The sequence below is a fragment of the Rattus rattus genome, chromosome 7 (assembly GCF_011064425.1).
Source record: "Rattus rattus isolate New Zealand chromosome 7, Rrattus_CSIRO_v1, whole genome shotgun sequence".
Classification (NCBI taxonomy): Eukaryota; Metazoa; Chordata; class Mammalia; order Rodentia; family Muridae; genus Rattus; species Rattus rattus.
In genome coordinates, this window is record NC_046160.1 from 60,594,208 (window position 1) to 60,615,178 (window position 20,971).

The window sequence follows — 20,971 nt, forward strand, 5'->3', positions numbered from 1 at the left end:
TATATGATGAACCCTTGTCAAAATGAGTTTTGCTGGTCCAGAGATTATTCTATAAATAAACTATACAATAAATGTGGCTTTCCTTCTAAGAATTCTTAACAGTTTTTAAGGACATGTAGTATTCACAGGTAAAGCATGGAAAACAATGAGCAACAGATCTCTACTGTTCTCTCTACGCACATCTGCCAACCATTAATTAACTTTTTTCTACTAATCACAAAGTTCCCCAAACTTTGTAGCTTTATATTAAACAAGTCCTGTATATTACTCCTTAAGGACAAAATATTTAAATAGCAACTCTCCCCTTAGCTTACTGGCAAATACCCTGTCTGTCTCACATCATTAACATTAGTCTGTTTGGTCTATTCATATTTATTTTCTCACCAATAACAATGCTTTAAAATCTGTTTTGTTTTAAGCACAAAGAAGAGCAAAGTGCAAAGAAGTCTTCATTTTAAAAATAATCCTTAAAATTCATTAAAGGAGACCTCTCAGAAAATGAGGAATGATCTTATAGTCTATAATCCCTTTCATCCAAACACATAAGGCTCCTGATCTGTCCCCCCATCCTACTTAACAAATGTGAATTTTCTCTAAACAGTAGAACACATACTCCAAGTCAGTCAGTCCTGTCACTATTCAAGAGCTGTGACAGCCTTCTTTCCAATTGCATCATAGCTCCTCTTCTAAAATGGGCTTTCCCTGTCTTCCTTCCTAACTAGGCTCTTTTGAGATTTATGGTACACTGTTTATATTACACCTCTAAAATATGAATATGCTTTCGTATTTCATAGGTTAAGCAATATTACAAACAAACTAATATCAAGTTCAAGGTGTACCATTTTGTACATTTTACAATTAAGAAAGTATTTAATTAATTTATGTTTGAATAAATGATGTTCAAAAAAAATCGATGAATTTTGCTGACTTATGACAGAAATAAAATTCAGGGCAGATTTTAAAAAAAATCTTGGTATTTTTTTAAGTGTAAGAAAATTCTTCAAATTCTCCTAGCTTTTTCCTTACAAAGTTTGGATTTTAAAAAGGACTCAGAATTAAGAACTAAGTAATCTACAACATGTTCAGATACTGAACCAGAGTTCATCACTGTCTGGTAGGGGGACATTTAAGGTGAGCATGCAGGAAACTACATTTGTATAATGCCACCAGTCAAGAAGGAAAGGTACATTTGGATAGAAAATTATGGTTTATAAAATGTATTCACCCAGTGACCTGTATCTGGGAATACAATGTACGATATAATTTATTAGAAATTCATAGCACATGGTGAAGAGTCATCACTTTAAAATCTAATTTGTTAAAAACTATTTTTGACTTCTGATTTTCAGTACAGATTATAACTTACAATTCTAAAAAAGCAAAACTTTAAAATTGACAGCCACAAACAACCGAGTAGGATAATAATGTAAATACTAACAAAATTGATTTTCCACCTGAATCTATTTTATGTAAAAGATATTTGGCTGCAGCATTTTCTTAAGTCCAATTTTAATCTGTAAATAACATTGTGGAGAGTAATATTTATAATTAATACTTGAAAAAATTATTTTGGAGCCCACAGCAAAAGCAAACGTGTGTGACTTGTTATAGGGATACTCTTGGCAAGGCATCTTCAGATTCTGTGAATTAAAATTCAAACTTGTAAGCATCAAGAAAACCCCTTTTATCTATTCTATGACTAAGTAACTTACTTTATAAATACTTATTTTATAGACTCAAACTGGCATTTTTCCTTGAGAATAAAATCATAGCTATTTAAGTTTATATACTGAAAATGAGAACGAGGCTTGTTATTAAATATTAAATTGGTGAACTAGATAGCTAAAAAGTTAAAAACCTGCAGTGTAGAGCACAAGATGTATCTCTGTAGGAGGCAGAAAGGCATTTCTCCACAGCTTTTCAGAAACTTGCTATGGTGCTTACACTGTTCAGACAGTGCGTGTTAAATATGCTGCCTCAGCACAACAGTGTTTGTTTCTGGCTCCCTTGCAATGTGTCACTACGTTATCCATGTCGCTGACTACATGAAAATGTAGTGTTTACCAATAATTTTTAATCTTATGAATATTATGACATATAAATGAATGTGAGTATCTGAAACTAGATAAATCAATATATCTTAAGCATAATAAAAATTAAAAAGGGCAAACAAAAATCAGTCAAATCCTTTAAAATTCTGGTGGGATTTATCAGTCTACATTGGTCCTCTTTGTATGAGAGCAGGTCAGTCTTAGACAACCATGGCTAGAACTGGAATTTTACTGGTTCAGACTACTATTTAATGGTACAAATAGTAAGAGAATCCTCATATTATTGTATAGACATAGTCTTAATACTATTCAAAGTTTAATTTCATGACTCTTTTAAAAGAAAATATCAAAATGGTCAGCTAAATGCTTGAATATTTTCATAGATGTTACAGCAAAAAAGGGGACGCAATGGGCTGTGTGATGGTAGTAGGAAAAGAGAGCAGATACTTCAGTGCTCCTGCAGGACATTTCTAGCCCCACGTGATCCCAACCCAGATGTCTCCATCTAGACAACTTGTTTTCCAATCTGATAACATCTTCATATCACTGTTAAGTCAATGTTATTTGCACTATTTTCTATTCACCTAGCATAGATAAAGTAAGCTCTTCAAGCTACTACCTGATTATGAATAAACCAACATGAGCTTTAAGGTATGTGGATGTTGCCATGTGTCCATAGAGAGACACCTTGACATAGTTCTGGAGTAACTGAACTATTCAATATTGATGGAGAATCTCGCTAGTGATTTTTGTATGGAGTAAGGGATACTTTCTTATGGTTTAAATAAGGAAGTATTTTTAAATAGACTATTAGTAGGTAATTAAATATTAGTCCATAATTTGAACATATATTTGCTATCCATAAATTTTAAAGTTGATATATGGTTATTATGTTTATCTAAATATTGATAAAACTATGATAGATTCATAACACTGGTTAACATATTTTTAATTCAGAAACATGAAATTAATAGAACTTTCATCTACATTTCAAATTTATTACAATGAAAATAAATTTACTGTTAATTGCTGAATAATAATACATTTATTCTAAAATGACAATCTGTTCATAATAAAACTAAATCACAAATTAAGTGGCTAAGTAAAAGGGCAAAAAAGTAGACAATAATTATGAACATAATTTTTAAATATGTATGTCTAAAATATTTACGGTAAAAGAACCTACATAACATCGAGCAATGTCATTTCCCTATAAAATATCAAGAATTATTCCCATCTTAAAAATTCACAATGTTTTTTTCCTCAAGAAAAATTTTCTTTACAAAAAACCCCCATACATTAAAATTCAACATTGGACCTTTATAACAGATATATAAGTACTATACATATGATACAAAACGTAATAGCTGACTGATAACAAACAACTGAACACTAGGTGTACAACGTGACTTATACATATGTGCTGATGAAACATTAAACAAGACAAATTACCAAAACAGGAGTCTACACGCAATAACTATATTGAGAACTAGATATGTCACTAAAGTTGGGCATTGGAAATGTTGAAAATATAAATGCATTTTCACATTTCATAATTTATTTAAGAAGTGCTATACTTTAAACAAAATATTTCCATAAATTAATAAAACCCATACCTCTATATTTGCAAAAAGCCATCCTAGTTTTGTCAGTGCCTCTTAGTATATTACCAATAAGTATAAAATTAATCAATATATTGATTTGCCAATTGAAGGCTCTAAAAGTCTTCAAAAATTAAATGGCATGTTCAACCATTTTCACACTAAGACTAACCTGTTTCCCCTGAAAGGAATTCACACTACACTGTGGCCATTTCTCCCTGGTTTCCCAACTAAACACTCACTTGTTTGATGCGATCAGGGTTAACGGTGGTCTGAGGTTGCAGGATACTGACTGGTTCTGTCTTGGCAACATTTTGGGGCATTTCTCGAATTTTTTCTGCAATGAATCCATGAACTGCATTCAGTGCTTCAATCGTTCCCTGGATCAAGCAAACCCTCTCAGTAGTACCTGCAGACAGAAGACTCGTTTTCAGAAAACATTCCTTTTTACGTCACATTGAAAAATTATGAAGAGAGAGGAGAGCATAGCATTACTAAATACTGTAACACATAGGGCTCTGAAGTTTTCATGCTCAAATGAAATAAAACTAATTACCACATCTACTTCATTTAAACATGATTTTAGAATTCATGGTTTTTTTTGTAGTATGAAACAGGTATTTGGGTTCTAGAAGAAACAAAGATCCAGAGATCCAAGCACAACACTCATTTATGGGATAAACACACATGCAATACTCATGAAAGGCCTTAGAGTTAGAAACTGACAGACAGAATCTAGGAAAACACCTTTTAAGGACCTCATTTTTATGGATTAGTCATAAACTTTTTGAATACAAGAACAAATACCCATTTTATTGATGAGGTGTTGTGAATAAAATATAAAATATAAATGAGATTTAGATGGTCTATACTACAGTATAGGAATTTTATGGACATTCCTATGGCAATGACAACAGCACATGACTGGTAAATCTGAGGCTGACGCCAGCATATATATCTTTCAGCAGCCATTTCCTCTCTGAACCAAAGCAGTACATGACTTGCAAATCAGAAATCAATATTTTTTGAGCCTTTTCAACGATATAGCAACAGTTCTCATTGGTCCCAGTGTTTCAAAAGTCAAACCACTCTGTATATGCAGAATTTGCAAAACAAATAATCACAAAGAGTTAATGCTGCTTTAAGGACCAATGCAAAAGACCTTTGTCATTTCTTAGAAACAGACTTAGATCACAGGAATTAGACTAAAATAAGACTACAATTATAGAAGTATATCTGTTATACTTTCATAGTTTAATCAATAACAATTTGAATCATGAAAATTTTTTCTCAGTTTCAGAGCAATTTCAAGGAAGCATAGCTTATTTTTAAGGCTGGCTAGAGAATAATGTGGTCTGTGGATTTAGGTTTTCCTGTTTCTATTCATCAGCTTTAGTTACTCCTGTCTATGTTGATTCATCTTTTGGTCCTAGAGTAAAACAAGCTAGTTTATAGGGATACCCAGGGGGCACTTTACAAGACTGTATTAATTGTCGAGTAAATGACTAGAGAGGATTCCCGATCAATGCAGCTAATGCAAAATGGTATTCAGGTTCTCAGACCACACAGAACACAGATCAGATTACATCACTGCTTTCAGAGACACCACTGAGCGCTCTGTGGATGCCAAAGCAGTCCAGCTTAAAGGATGATTTCCAAAGAAAGCCTGGCACCAGGTAACTAAAGGCTGTGTAATCCGTGCTATTCTTAGAATTTTGACTTGACAGAACACAACTCTGACCACAGCAACCAGTGTTCTGCAGACTGTGAAGACTCACAGAAAATAAATGAAAACTCCTGGATCCATAAGGAAGCATGGCTGTCTTAAACCAATGCTGCACAACAGCAAGTACAAGGCCTTCTGAGGGCAGTTTCATAGGGCTACTGCTGCAATATACACACTGGGGATTGACCGGATTACTGTCTTTCCCTTACACTGTGCAAACGGGGCCAGCCCAAAAGGAAACTGTGCTTAACATTAGGAGACATAGCTGAGACTGTTATATTCTGCTCCTGAATTTTAATGCCCTTTCACTCAGGTAAAACAAAACCATAATTTTTAGGAGTGAGTTAAAAAAAAAAACAGGAATACTGTCAAGTATATGACCAAACCGTGTAACACAAATGAGCCTATAAATCATAAAAGTTGCTGGGTTTTGTCATTTTAAAGGCTTTTAGAGTCCATTAGTGTCTAAGTTAAACTGCCAGTTATTTATCATTTTATTTGCTTAATGGCAGCATTTACTAGTCTCTGCGATAGAGTACAACAAAGACTCAGCTACAGGAAAGTGCACACCCATCCTACATAATGCAAAACACAGGTGTACAGGACACCATTTCTTCCAACCCACACGGCATGAGACCCTTGTTTCACTGCAGTGACTGACTTCATAATGGCACAGGACTCACCACCCTTTCCTGTCCTTTCTTACAACTCCCCACTTACTGCTCCCTCTCCAAATGGCCCTACCTTTTATTTTCAGCTCATAAATATTGAGAGAATTTACAAAACATGTATTGATAACAAGAAAGACCCATGGCAACGAGCAACGGTGCCTTTATTTCAAAGGCACTACCCAAACCTAAAAAGTACATTTCTAAAAGAAGGTACAATCCTCAAGCATATTCACAGCAAAGTCTTCATGGAACTACAGCAAAATACATCCTCCATGCTACTGTAACTTTGGGCTTGGTACTTGGTACAGACCCTGGCTATTCTGCTCCATGTGCACGGGCTCCGCTCCTCTATACCCAGCTCACACTCCACTTCTTTAAAGATGGAGCTCCTCCGTGTACACTGTGCATTTTCTTTTGGAGCTTTTCAGTGGCTAAAGAAATTAACATAATTGGAACAAGACACTTTGATAAATCTAATGAATTATAACTTAGGCAAAAATATCAAACAAGGAAAACCTGGGTGAATGATAGTTAATGGGAAAATGTTCGTGGAAGCATCAGTGTTTTCAGTTGATTTCACGTGTCAATATTACTTTGATCCAGACCCATGCGCTGATGTGAAACTGGGCAAAAGACTGTATTGAGAAATGGGTACTCCCAAACAGCTGGGACTAAATTTAATAGAACATGACAGTTACATATGACACTGAAGCCTGAAAAACTGACGATACCAAACGAAAGGAAAATTCCATCAGGGATGTAAGGATTCTTTCCTATTTAAGACACCTTGACTTATTATGATCAAACTCAATTGAAAATTTGATTGGTTTCAGATTTAAAGAACTGCATTTGAAAGATAACTGGGGCAATGAGAAGTATACATTACGTAGCAACAAAGAACTACTTACTCCTAATGTGAACAGTTGTGATTACAGTACTAGGCTGGATAAAACACCACTTCCTTAAGTCAGCATTCTTGCAGGAATTCTTTAATTCTCTCTCTCTCTCTCTCTCTCTCTCTCTCTCTCTCTCTCTCTCTCTCTCTATCTATCTATCTATCTATATATATATATATATAACTAGATCATAACTAAAGATATATTTTAACCTACATTTTGCAACATAGCTGGTTACCTGTGCTTAAGTACCATGTGTCCATCTCCTCAAATCTTTTCCGGGTTTCCCACCCCACCTCCTTCTCTTTCAGAATTCTTTCTTTAACAGATATTCCACATTTATTTCCTTATTTTAATTGATAGGTGAGGCATCTATACAATACACAAGATGATCTCTCTACAGTGTGGTGTCTTAGTTAGGGTTTCCACTTGCTGTGAAGAGATACTTGACCAAGACAACATTCAATTGGGACCAGTTTACAGGTTCAAAGGTTCAGTCCATTATTAAGGCAGGAACATGACAAGCTTCAGACAGGCATGGTCCTGGAGGAGCTGAGAGTTCTACGTCTTCATCTAAAGGAAGCCAGGAGCAGATTGTCTTCCAGGCAGTTAGGAGGAGGGTCTCAAAGCCCACCCCAACTGTGACACACTTCTCCCAACAAGGCCACACCTCCTAATAGTGCTATATTCATATTCAAACCACCACATGTGGTGATATAAATTTGTAATTCCAGCTCTGGAAGAAGCCAACCTTAAACCTCAGCCCCTCTCCCAGATCTACTCAATTACTACTTTTCCTACAATCTCACCCAAACCATCCATCACCAGGAGATCTGGACAAACCCAACCTTCATGTCTATGGTGTTTGTTCCGTTATCAGCATTTGACTGTCCTATTGCTAAAAAAACATTCTGGATTCTGGTTTCTGATTTGTTCACTCATTTGATAGATATTGCCTGAGACTCTCCTATGCAAGTACTACATTGAAGGCTGAAGATGTAGTGATGGCCATGTCCCCACTCTGATTGTCACAGAGTTCTTTACATATACTACACACAAAACAAGCAAAGCACATAGCATGAAGACAAAATGGACAGAAGTGCTATAGAGACTACCTGGGGTACTTAGACAAGGGTCTGACCAACTACAAACCATCCTTCTAAGAAATGACTACAGTTTTTAGGCTGAATTTTAACTCTAAAATTAAAGAAAACATGATTGACTTATGAAGCTCTTTTTTTTTCAAGTCTACAGATTATAAAGTCAATAAACTTCTTTTGATTTGTAAATTCAGCTAATGTATGTGAACGTGAAATTTGAGAAATGGTTAAAAACAAACTGTAGTAAGTTTAAATTATCTCTATATCAATAAAAATGCTCTCAGTAAAAAGAACTTAGGCAAAGACATGAATGCATATAATGAATTTTAAAACTTTACCTGTAGATTCAAAATAAAAATAACCAGAGCTGAAAATGGTGCAGTGAGTGTAGATATTCTCCCACAAGCCTTGTGAGTTTGAATTAGATCCCTGGAGCCCGGGAGATATGGAGAGAAGCAACTCCATACAGTTACCATCTTTCCTGCGAATATGCTCTGGGGCATGCAATTCACCTCACCTCACAGAGAAGAAGGTACTTTATCCACAGTGCCGAAGTATTTAATTTTTGCACAGCCTAAGAACTTTCTTTTGACAAAAATCAACTAATCTATTTGTTTTCTCTTATTGTCCTGCTTTTATTGCTAGATTACAGATTTCAAGGTAATAATAATGATAATTAATAATAATAATAATAATAATAATAATAATAATAATGATAGCAAATTCTATTGCTATCTCCCTAGTTCTAGAAAAGAAAGCTTAGGGAAAAGCATGCCTTCAACATTTATTCATGCTGTTACATATAATTTTATTCCTTCGTGTGGCTACATGATACTTCATTACACACACAGAATGCATATTTTTATATGAACCCTTTGTTTCCATCTTTTGAATATTGTAGAAATGCTGCAGTGAACATTAATGAATATGTATCTACTCGGGTATCTGTTTATTATATTTTGGGTATATACAAATGAACAGATTTCTGGGTAATATGTAATTATATATTATGTACTTTTGAAGAATTGCCAAGTGATTTTCTACAACTACACCATTTTAAGTCTTCAGGTACAGTCAGTTTTATTTTTGCTACTTTGTGTGTGTTCTTATGAGTCTGGGTATGCACATTCCTTGGTACACTTGTGGAACACACTAAAGAATCCTGAGTGCCAGTCCTCACTTTGCATCTTGTTTGGGAGAGGATCTATTGTTGTTTATCTCTACATACATCAGGGTAGCTGCTCTGTAGCCTTTCTGAAACTTCTGTCTTGGCTTCCCCTTGAAGAGCTCTGGACTTACAGGTATGTTACCACATCTGCCTTATGAGAATTCTGTGTATTAGACCTCAGTCCTATATTAGTGCTTTACCCATAGAGAACATTTATTTAATTTTTGCCCAGTCTAAAATTTAAAATTTTGATGAAATTAACAGATCTATTTGTTTTTTCTTATTATTTCTACTTTTAGTGCTAGATTTGGGATTTCACTCCCAAACTCAGGATGACAAAGGATTCCTTTGTTTTCCTACAGACTGTTATGGTCCCATTCCTTATATTCTTAACTGTTTTAAATTATTATTATAGTGTTAATATACACAATAAAAAAACTAAAAGTTTTACATGGGGCTCAAGATGAGGTTTAGAAGTTTTTGAAAATTCTTTAATACTTACAAATTTAAGAATGTGACTGATAACACATTTCATTTTAATACTGAATATTAAAAAATTATAAATTATGAAATACATAATTATCTTAATACCTAAGGGCTAAATAAATGATATATACACAGGTTATACATCTATAAATCTTGACTGTAGCTCAAAATAGTTCTTTGAGATGATGGACTAAAATTAAATGACTTATACATAACAGTCTTTAAAAATATTCCAGCATTATCAAACTGTGTTCCCACATTTTCATATTCCATTTTGTCTTTTTACATATAAGCTTTTGTTTCTTTTATTCATAGTCATATAAGTGTATTCTTAGCTGAAGGAACTCTAGCCTAGCTATTACTTGAACATAACACATTGTTCATTCAACCACTGTCACCTGATCCCACAATTCTCCACAAGCTCAGGCCTCCTGACTCCCTGGACTGTCCTTTAAACGTCTTATCCAGTTGAAGACAGATCCTTGGACTCACGTTCATGTACTGGCAGTGCATCTCTGTGAGGACAGAGAGCTGGCTCTCTGTCACCCATTTCCTTTTGAAGGGATCCTTAGTCTCTGGTTTCTTGTCTGCTCTCTATGCAGTTTCTGGTCCCCTGCTTTACTCACTAGCCTACTCTCTTCAAATCCTTCAGTATCCTTCCGTTAGGTCATCTTAGCCAAGCCTTCTCGTCACCATTACATAGCATAACATTTTATTCAGTGTCTTATGACTATCCTTCCTATTAAAGTCTCCAAACACTTTCAAAGAACAAAAAAGTCTTGTGGTACCACATGTGATTAAAACACTGACCTGGATTAGAATTCTAAGAGCCCTCCTTCCTATGGTAGCCCATGATGCAAGTCATAATGCCTTTAGCCACCTGCACTAGACTCCTACTTCACAATCCTCTCCAAGCCCTGTCTTACACAAGGCTTTCATTTCTGAACTTCTAAGTTTCCTCAGAGCACTTTCTATTTTAAAGCACATTTAAAAAATGTATAGACGCTGAGAGTGTGTTCAATACTAAAGTTTTCAGTCATCCTGGCAGGATGGAAGGGATATTGTAATTTATAACAACCAGAAAAATGGCAAGTGGAAGAAAATGTAGGCATTTGCATTTTCTTCTCACATAGCAGACTAAGTTATATGTTCCTTATACAAACACTTTCTTCTTTGGTGTTCTTACTGTTACTATCTTCCCAGAACAATCTTCCTGTAGCCCCTATGGTTGTAAGTATAAAAATGTATCATGAATGAATTCACTGTCTACAAACACGTCTTTATACTCTAAACTGTCACTATCTCCCAACAAGTCCACCGAGAAACATTAATTATGCATCTCACCCTCTTATTTACCCTCCACTCCTATATTTCAAACATGTAGATACTTCATTTGCCTTTAAAAAATCAATAATGTTTCCTTGCCAGCTTAGAGTTTAATTTTGACTCCACTGAGACTTTTAGGTCCACCAGGACTTGGCTCACCTCTGCTCTGTCCTTGTCTCCCATGACCTTCCCCACAGTCTGCTACTCTCCAGGGACTCAGGTCTTATTTAGTTACTGGAACATGCCAGGTTGCTCTCACTTAGAATTGGTTTCCTGCTGATCTCTGGCTTAGGAGCTCAGCTTCTCTGCTGTTCCTATGTCATCACCCCTGCCACACATGCACATGTCATTTATCTCATCAGGGAAATCTTCAACAGTCATGCTTCTGATAGCTACCCATACTTCCATGGTTCTTTATTACACCCCCTGCCCCAACCAGTCATCTTCCCAAACTGTCTGGTGTATAAGCTTCTACTTTGTTGTTTTTCTCCCATTATTGGAAAGGAATTCTGACTGTTTTAGTCACAGGTATAACTGCCCTATTTTTTTTTTATTACTTTTACTTTTTACAGTTCAGCCATTGCCCACTCTGGGTATCCTTCCCACAGTTCCTTATCTTATTCCTCTCCCCAACCCCTGCTTCCAAGAGGATGTTCCCTTCCACTGCCAGGCTTCCCAACTCCCTGGGGTCTCGAGTTTCTCAAGGGTTAGATGCATCTTTTTCCACTGAGGTCAGACCAGGTAGTCCTCTGCTGTATAAGTAACAGGGACCTCGGACCAGCTAGTGTATGTTATCTGGTTGGTGGCTCCATGGCTGAGAGAGCTCAGGGGTCCTTCACCTAATTCAACCATAGGGGTCCCTGACTTCAGTCCAATAGTTGGGTGTCTGTCTCAGTTAGCTGCTTGTACTATTTTTAGTAGATGGCTGAATACAATCTTAAATAAGTAAAAAAAAAAAAAGCTTCAGATGAGTCACATGCAATATTTTGTTAATCCAGATGAGAAACTGTCAAAAAATAAGAAAAATAATATATGAACTGCTACAACTAAAGATCACTACCTAGTACAGTACATCCTACATAGGTCTATTGATCCAGGATGGAAGATCAGTCTAGTTATTTTGCTATCTTTTACTTGTTTTAGGGTACATCCAGTACAGGGAGTAATTCTGCTAATGGTTTATATTGGGAAGAAGATTAAACTGCCGTAATATTCTACCTATAGCAAGAGCAGATCAAGCTTCTGAATTAAATTAATCACTACACAGTAAAATATTTTAACAAATCCTGTTAGTGTAGAGCTAAAGCAAAGTACTAATATATTGATCATTTTTATGTGGAAACTCTAAGATATAAGATTTTGTATAAATGTTTTTCTTTTAAATAGGTGAAAGATAAAGTGGTTATGTGGGGTTTCCTAAGGCGGCAGGGATGGTTTATTTATTTTTGCTCTTTTGAAACAGTATCATTTTGTAGGTCAGGCTGTCCTGGAATAAGATGTAGCCCAGTCCTTAAACTCACAGGAATCTAAGCACCCATGCATTAGTCATGTGATGGCAGTGCACATCTGCAATTCCAGGGCTTAGAAACAGACAGCAGTATTCCTGGAGAGTTTACTGCTAGCCAGTGCGGTGTAAATAATGAGTACAAATTTCGTGAGATACTCTATCTCAAAATATAAGGCAGATGAGGGACTGAGGAAAACATTTCAACCTCTGGCCTCCATATATACTTAGATAGATGAACACACCCATAGAGGCAAATGCCCCAACCACACACATGTACACACATGCATACATCACAAACACAGTTTAAAATTAAAATGAAGTGGACTGAGCATGGGGTCCACAATGGAGGAGTTAGAGAATAGACTGAAGGAACTGAAGATGTTTGAAACCCCTAAGACGAACAACAATATCAACCAGCCAGACACTCCAGAGCTCCTAGGAACTAAACCACCAACCAGAGAGTACATATCAAAGGGCCATGGACCCATCTGCATATGTAGCAGAGGATGGGCTTGTTGGACATCAATGGGAAGAGGGGCCCTTGGTTCTGGTAAGACTTGATGCCCCAGTGTAGGGAAATGCCCAGGTGGGGAGGCAGGAGTGGGTGGGTGGGTGGGTAGGAGCACCTTCATAGAAGCAGGGGGAGGGAGAATGGAATATGGGGTTTCCAAAAGGGAAACCGGAAAAGGGGATAACATTTGAAATGTAAATAAATAAAATGTCCAATAAAAAGGGAAACAATACACACAAATATAAATTGGCACAAAAAGAAATTAATATTTAATTTATACCTAAGACTTCATAATATACTAGAGAAAGCACCTTGTAAGAGTAAATTCAGGAACAGGCCACTGAATGGTGTATTAATCAGAATAGCATAGGGATAGAGAAATCCCATAAGCAGTATTAGTGGGGGGTCTGTAAGAGGGTAGAGGAACCTTGGCTGTCTAAGAATCAAGACCAACATTTTCATTAAGCACGCCTACTTTCCATATACACAGCAAAAGACTTGCACTAAAATAAACCTATTCTAACCTCGTTGGAAACTTCAGCAGGGCTTCCTTTCCATTGTCTTGACTATGCAGCTGTGGTTAAAAGAAACAAACTCAGTGGGTAACTTACAAATGGGTTATGCTAGGCAGAAAGTCACATTTCTCACAATCTCAACATGGACTTGAATACCAGACCTAAAAACTCAAAATCAAAATGTCTGGTTATATCACATCCTGCCTGCTGACACACAATTATCAATTGATGATTTCATAGTTGATTTCTCTTTTCAAGTAGATCTGCATCTGATTTCAACTCTCCCTTTAGATATTCTATTACACACTCACACTTTTGCCTTACCATTATTTATTATTCACATCTCAGTTAGTTACTAGTTTCACAGAAGGCATTGCCTAGTTTGAGAAAGTACAGTTCCCTTTGGTGTGCCCAAGCATCCTGAATGCTCCCAGAAGAAATTATCGTGGGTTATTACTATTGTTTGCTAAGCAGCCAGAGTTCACAGGAATGTGGGATGTTTCCATGTGCCCTTCAACCACCCTTACACTTACAGTACCGTGGGACATTTGTGTATGTATATGGGCTTGTGTGTGTGTGACTTGTGTATGTATTTGTGTATGTGGCTGTGTAACTAACTATTTCTTGTGCATAAACAGAGGGCAGAAAGAGCAGCCGAGTGGGGTACAAACAGGTTCTAAATCCCAAGAGGCTAGGATTTAAGAACTAATAAACATGAGGTTAAAATGGTACACTCTAGCAAAACAGAAATTTAGGTGTAGAGATAATAGAATTTAGATAAATAATTCGTTGTCAGAACCCTGATGTCTCATGAAACAAATCTATAAAGTTGAGAAAAACCATGCTCACTGGGAACTAGAAGAGGCACGAAGATGAACAGATAATATACAGCATGCAGAAGGAGAACAGGTATTATTATAGAATAAGAATTGTGACCATATTGACGAAAGTCTTTGAAGTTACATCAAGAAAAATTAGAAATTGTAGAAGAAACCGTTTAAAGAGAAAATATGCTGTGCTGGCAGAGTGGTTAGTAATACGTTATGTTTACAGAGAAAACATTATTGTGAAATTTAGTAATCTTTGAAAATCACGTTGTAGAAAGGATGATTTTAAAACGGCAGCTGTGCTTCCAAATGCTGGCCTGGTACTTCCACCTGTGTGCTTCAGAAGAGTCGGTCTACAAGCTTGGCGAAACAAGGCGCTCGGCCTCAATGTTTTTGAAGGGAAGAACTACAGACAATATCCTCTCTACTGAGTGAGTCACAGTGAGGTCCTACAGCAAAGACAGCAAATCTTGCATGTCAAATGTATCAGCATTTTGGCCATGTGGCATTTAATAGATCATCTTCTGCAAAATGTTACAGTCACAAATCAAACATGATTGGCATATTAAACTCAAAAGCTCAAAAAGCAGGAAGTCAGTGATAGTTGTAGAAAATTAAAACCAGAACATTAATGAAGGATGGTATACTATTTCCTTAAGTATAGACAGCTTTGTCTGTACCTCATTGCTAGTTTTGAAGCTGCCAAGATCTACTATTCTCAGTTTGCTAGGATCATGAAAAAACACATGGAAGAACCACCAAGGGAAACAGACCTAGAAACCTAGTACGGTACAGAGGGACATGAGAACCCAACCTCACAAAAAGAGATCAAAAACTCCATCTGCACATAAATGCACATGTGCAATGACAATATCAGGAATGGATGCACACAGTAATGAGAGTGTGCTTCTCACGGTGGGGACAGGCTGAGGAGCCAGTCGGGCTTTGCTATGTGGGTAGTTGGGGCTTGAATGTTAGATCTCATGCTTTAGCATCCTAAGAGTGAGAATATAAGCATATCTTACCCCCACGTGTAGTTTACCATGTTCTAATAGAAAAAGAAAGTGACTGAATTAGGCTGAAATGAACCAATTAACATGTTTGTTTAAATGTAGGTAGTTTATTTTAAGTATGTGAGAAAAAGTTCTACTATTCTAGTGTTTAATTAATGCAGATGTGAGATCAGTTTTTAAATTTAAGTTTTAATTTAAAAGATATTAGAAGAACTGGTAAAAAAGGAAGGTCCTGTATTTTCTGAAAGATTTTTATTCTAATTCAGGAAACCGTACAATCAATAAATTTGAAAATTTATATAATTATTTCGGGAGGATACTTATGTTTGAGACTTTCCAAATATTAAAATATCCAAAGTTTAATAGATGGGATTTTGATAGCACCCTGCTCTATGAATTATATTACAAGTTATATATACTGAAGCTTAAATATCATGTTTGTAAAAATAAATAAATAAAATGATGTATATATAGAAAAATATATTACAAATAGTGGAGAGTTAAGATTTGTTAGATCATTTGAAACTGAAAGATGCCAAGTTTAAATAACTTCACTTTGTAACTTGAATAATTTCACAACTATAGGGTACCAAGCAGCCCTAAAAAATAAATATGCTACTGCTCTCTCACCTTATTTGAGTAGAAGTAATTACTATGCATTAGTTTTATAGAGAGTGCTATAAATATTCTTCATGGTGTTTCTTTTTTTAAGATGTATTTGTTTATTTTATGTATGTGAGTACATTGGAGCTCTCTTCAGACACACCAGAAGAGGACATTGGGTCACACTGCAGATTCTGTGAGTCACTATATGGCTGCTGGGAATTGAACTCAGGACTTCTGGAAGAGCAGTCAGTACTCTAAACCACGGAGCAATTTCTCCAGTCCCCCTTCATAGATGTTTCTTTTACCCTCTCAATTGAGGATCAATGAAGGACTGTGAAATATTTCTATTTCTATTTGCTTCGTTTATTAGTTTCCATTAGCAATGTCAAAGTCTGTTTTCCACATAGGCTCTCCAGCCAGAATTATAACAAATTACACTCTGACTCCAAAGTGCAGTGACAGGGCTACTGTTTGACCATGACAACTGGAAGCACAATTGGCACAGCCTAGAATGACTTCTAAGATAAGTTCTTAACATATAAAAAAGGTAGAAGACTTAATAAACAGATAAACATCAGGAGAACAAGATGCAATAGAGTGCTGTAGTATTCTCTCCACAGACACATGCAGAGCTGGTATGTCACAGAAAAACACATGGGGCAAGGAGAGAACTGAGGCAAGAGTGGCCTAACGATAGAATGTAAGCACATGTAATAACCTATAATTAGGAAGCAGTTAAATACACTGAATAGCGCTGATAAATAGATTATAAAGGTTTTACATAGATAGAGAAATAGGTACACTACAACTCCTTCTTATACTATTGGTTCTTACTAAATGTAGAAACTGAAAAATTGACAATAAGAGTATTCTGAATACGTAACAGCCATACTTTAATTCAAAGTCAAGCTCATAAAGTGCTTCTGAAAGCGCTCACTTTTCCTGCATTGTTTGAGTCCATAGCAGTCTTGGTTTTGAATCCAATATACAGACTCCACACTTTACAAGCCTTCATAGTGCAAGTCAATTAACATTGCCTCAAATACCTCTACTCATACCTGAGACTATTATGTTATGACCTGCCATGTGTTCAACAAACATACCAAATTTCTGCCATATAATTACTGAAACATAACTATTTAATTATGGGAAATGGAGGGAATAATTTTCATTACCAGCAAGTTGTAAATAAGTATCAATTTAATATTATTATAATGTTGGATTTTAAAAACTGCAGTTTCAGTTTTCTTTAAAAGAGAAACTACTATATTTTGGTTTGGAAGTAGAACAAAATTTCTAGCAATTTCTGAAATGTCTCTGACTATACTCTGCATCTTTGTACTCTGCATTTATGTGAAGTGACGTTTGATAATTATAAAATTACTGATGAAAATTTGAAAAACAGCGATGCTTTGTATTCTATATGCTCTGTAATAGCAAATGTTCAGCTAAGATTTATTTATTTACTCATTTATTTAAGAGACAGCGTCATACAGTGTAGCAGACTGGCCTAGATTTATGGCAAATAAAAACCTTAGCCTTGTAAATGCTAACCTTTCATATAAAGACAAATATCTTATTAGGTGTTTTTCTGTAAATAGTTGCTCTTGCCATTAATATATGGCAAAGCTGTTTTCCTAATAACTGTTTTAAAAGCAATTATGATTTATTATTTATAATTGATTTGTAGACCTATTTTATATACCTACATAAGCATGATTTTATGAAAATGTCTTGGTTGAGAAACGCAGGAGGCAGGAAAACTTTAAGAAGCATTGCCGGAAGTACAGGCTGTTCCATTCACTGTAGGAGACAATTTGGCAGAGGATATAGATATACTGCATTTAACAATTTCATCTAAAAATTACAATTCCTAAGGATTTTACTGAAGAAATATATATATATATATATAAATTTATATTTATATTTATATATATATATATATAAATAATGTCTTCATTTTCCAACACCTCCCTTCTCAATTAAAGTAAGCCTCAACAGGAAGTGATTAGATAAAGCTTGATGCATTATGATAAACACAAATTAATGATGCCTTCCCTACCTGTTATTGAGACGCTCATGACAATCACACTCAGTTAACTAAGTAACTAAGTACATATCCAGCAACAGGATGCTGAAGACAAACAAAAGCAGAGATGGCCCTATGCATTTTTCAATATTTCCAGAGGGCATAAGATGATGTTTTTCTAGAATATAAACTTTACATCTCCATTAAGAGATTTTATCTAGTGAACTGCATGAAGTAAGGGACTTCCAGGGAAGCATGTCATCAATTTACACTGTATACTAAGTGGTTACTATAAAATTCAAGTTGACTTTTGACTATGATACAAAGTGAGTGTCAACTAACCAAGCTCATGGTTTATAACACAAACTTTGACTTGTGCCATAGCAAGTCAGGCAACATAAAATACCCAAGGACGCTCTTTACAAGAACAAAACCAGATCTTTATCATATCAGCTATCAGCACCCCAAATCAACTCCAAATGTATAGAGTACTTAATTGTGAGATATGAAATAACAAAAACAGTAGAAGAAAATAACAAAAATGTTTCAGGATATTGTGATTTGGGCTGGGAGGGGCGGCAAAGCGCAGGAAAAATGAATGGAAACACAGTAAGGGTAGGGTGGAGGTGGGGGTGGGGATGGGGATGTGGAGCCCAAACAACGCAATATGAGACAAAAAAGTCTAGAAAATGGTGGGGAAGTAGGAAGGATCTGGAAAGAGTTAAGAAAGGGAAACTATGATCAGAATACATATTATGGAAAAAAGTTTAATCAAAAATGCATAAAGAAGCGTAGAGCAATTTAATCCAGCAACATGGCTGCTCCTGGAAGGAATCACATCCAAAGATATGATCTACCTAGGATGCAGAAAGACCATACACTTTAATCCATCTGGCAGCAATACCTTTAGTACACACGTTTAATCCCAAACAATGAAGTCTAATTGAGGGGGCACACAAAGAAAAGATTTGGCAGGAGGAGTCAGAGAAAGGATAAATCCAAGTCTCACTTGAACAGATAGGAAAGAGGCTACTTAAAAAGTAACTGAGGGAGAGAGAGTTCAATTTGTTACCATTCAGTTATGTGCAGTTGAGCTCAGCTCAGAGTAGAGCAGTTGAGTTCTGAGCAGTTCAGTTCATGGAGTTCAGAGGCAGTCTTTCAAAGCAGAGCAATTCGATCAGAAGTCAAGAGAAGCCAATTTGATTCAGTCATCTTGGAGAAAAGTTTGAATTGGCCAGTCAGACTTTAGAAAGATCTAGAAAGGGTGAGTTTATTCAGCTGTTAAGTCTTGGAGGCTGACACATTCTAGGTGTATGTTGGCAGAAGGAGACTAGAAACTGAAGTATTCAAACGCCCAGGTTTGCAGAAGATTAGATTATACAGAGGCCAGAACCTTCTAGACCTAGACCTAGAGATAGTTACATAGAAATACTCAGGGCTCAGGCTAAGCCATGCATTCATAATGCTTGGGTAAGGACCTCAGTCCATCCCTTCCTCTGGTAAATAACCCTAGGGAATGGGGAAGCCTGATAGGTTGGGGTCTGATGGGGTGGGGGAAGTGGGGACATCCTCTTGGAGACTGAGGAGGATTAATGTGATGAGGAACTGTTAGAGGGCAAACCTTAAGGGGGATAATGGCTGGACTGTAAAAAAAAAATAAAAACATAAAATTGCCAATAGGCAAATGAAAATGTAAAAATACCATTAATTACCAGGGAAATCAAAATTAAAACCAGGATTTGAATCTCTTTCACTCAAGTTAGAATGACTTGACTATAATGCTAGGGGTGGGGTGGAGAAAAAGAACTACTATATACTTTTAGCAGAAATGAAAACAGCATGGAAATTCTTCAGTGAATTGAAATTATTATGTCTGAAGGACACAGCAGTCACACTGGAAAAAGATCCAAAGAAATATTGAAGACATGTCTGGAGTGCTATGTGTACCACACTTCACAGTCAGGCTAGAAAGTAAGTAGTCAACCAGTGATGGACGCAGAGAGAAAACATGATATGTAAGCAATGGGGACTGAAACTCAAACAATACAATAATGAATTTTTGACATTTGCAGTAATGTAGATGAGCCTGGAAGTTATGTTATGTAAAAAACCAAGCAGAGAAAAACCAGTGCCAGAGGATTTTATAGCATAACTCACCATGGTAAAGAAATAACCCAGGCTCATAAACTCAAGAACTAAAGAACACATAATTTAAACATTATTTATATACACATATCAGAATACCGCATGGCTCACAAGTAATACATTTAGTTTAAATTTAAAAATATTTAACGAGAGTTTTCTCCTAGGGCTGGAGATACGGTTGAATGACAGTATGCCTATCATAGAGGAATCCCTGGAGCGATGGAGGCAGAATGGAGCAGAACGTCAAGGTGATTCTCCAGTTCACAAGCTTGCTGACAGTTTGTGACACCTAAGACCCTGTCCCATACAGAAATGTTTTCTAATTACATATCCAATTAAAGTTTAGCACTTTGCATTTTTTAAGAAAGGCTATTCTTTTACGTGTGTGTGTGTGTGTGTGTGTGTGTGTGTGTGTTCTCACATATGTGCACAGTAGAGAAAAGCTTTATGAACTAATATTTCTCCTCACATGTGGGTTTGTGGATCTAGCTTACTGTTAGGCTTTGTGACTCATGTCCTACTGAATCTCTGAAGTAAAATGATCACAATTTCATGGTCAGAACTTTCTAGTAGATGCCATAATTCATATCATTTCTAAAAAACAAAGTTCCTCTCTCTAAAAGCTTTGTATTATAATTCAACAGCATAAATAAGCCCTCTCTTTTCTTAGTTTCCAGGTTAAATATTGACTCAACTTTTGAATTAGTAATCATCTAGATCATAGAATTATCTGAGTAGACCTTGAAAAAACAATTTGGATGTGCAGTTTTAAAAAGGAAAAGTAGATTTAACC

General features: G+C 36.0%; 1 protein-coding gene across 5 annotated transcripts in view; it reads right to left on the reverse strand.

Moving 5' to 3' along the window:
- Nova1 (NOVA alternative splicing regulator 1) overlaps nt 1-20,971 on the reverse strand; it is a 125,595-nt gene that overhangs the window by 19,851 nt on the left and 84,773 nt on the right. For all 5 annotated transcript variants that reach the window (XM_032907700.1, XM_032907699.1, XM_032907702.1 and 2 more), the window contains exon 3: nt 3,895-4,061. In XM_032907700.1, the coding sequence (XP_032763591.1) occupies nt 3,895-4,061 (167 nt within the window). The remainder of the gene's footprint in view (nt 1-3,894; nt 4,062-20,971) is intronic.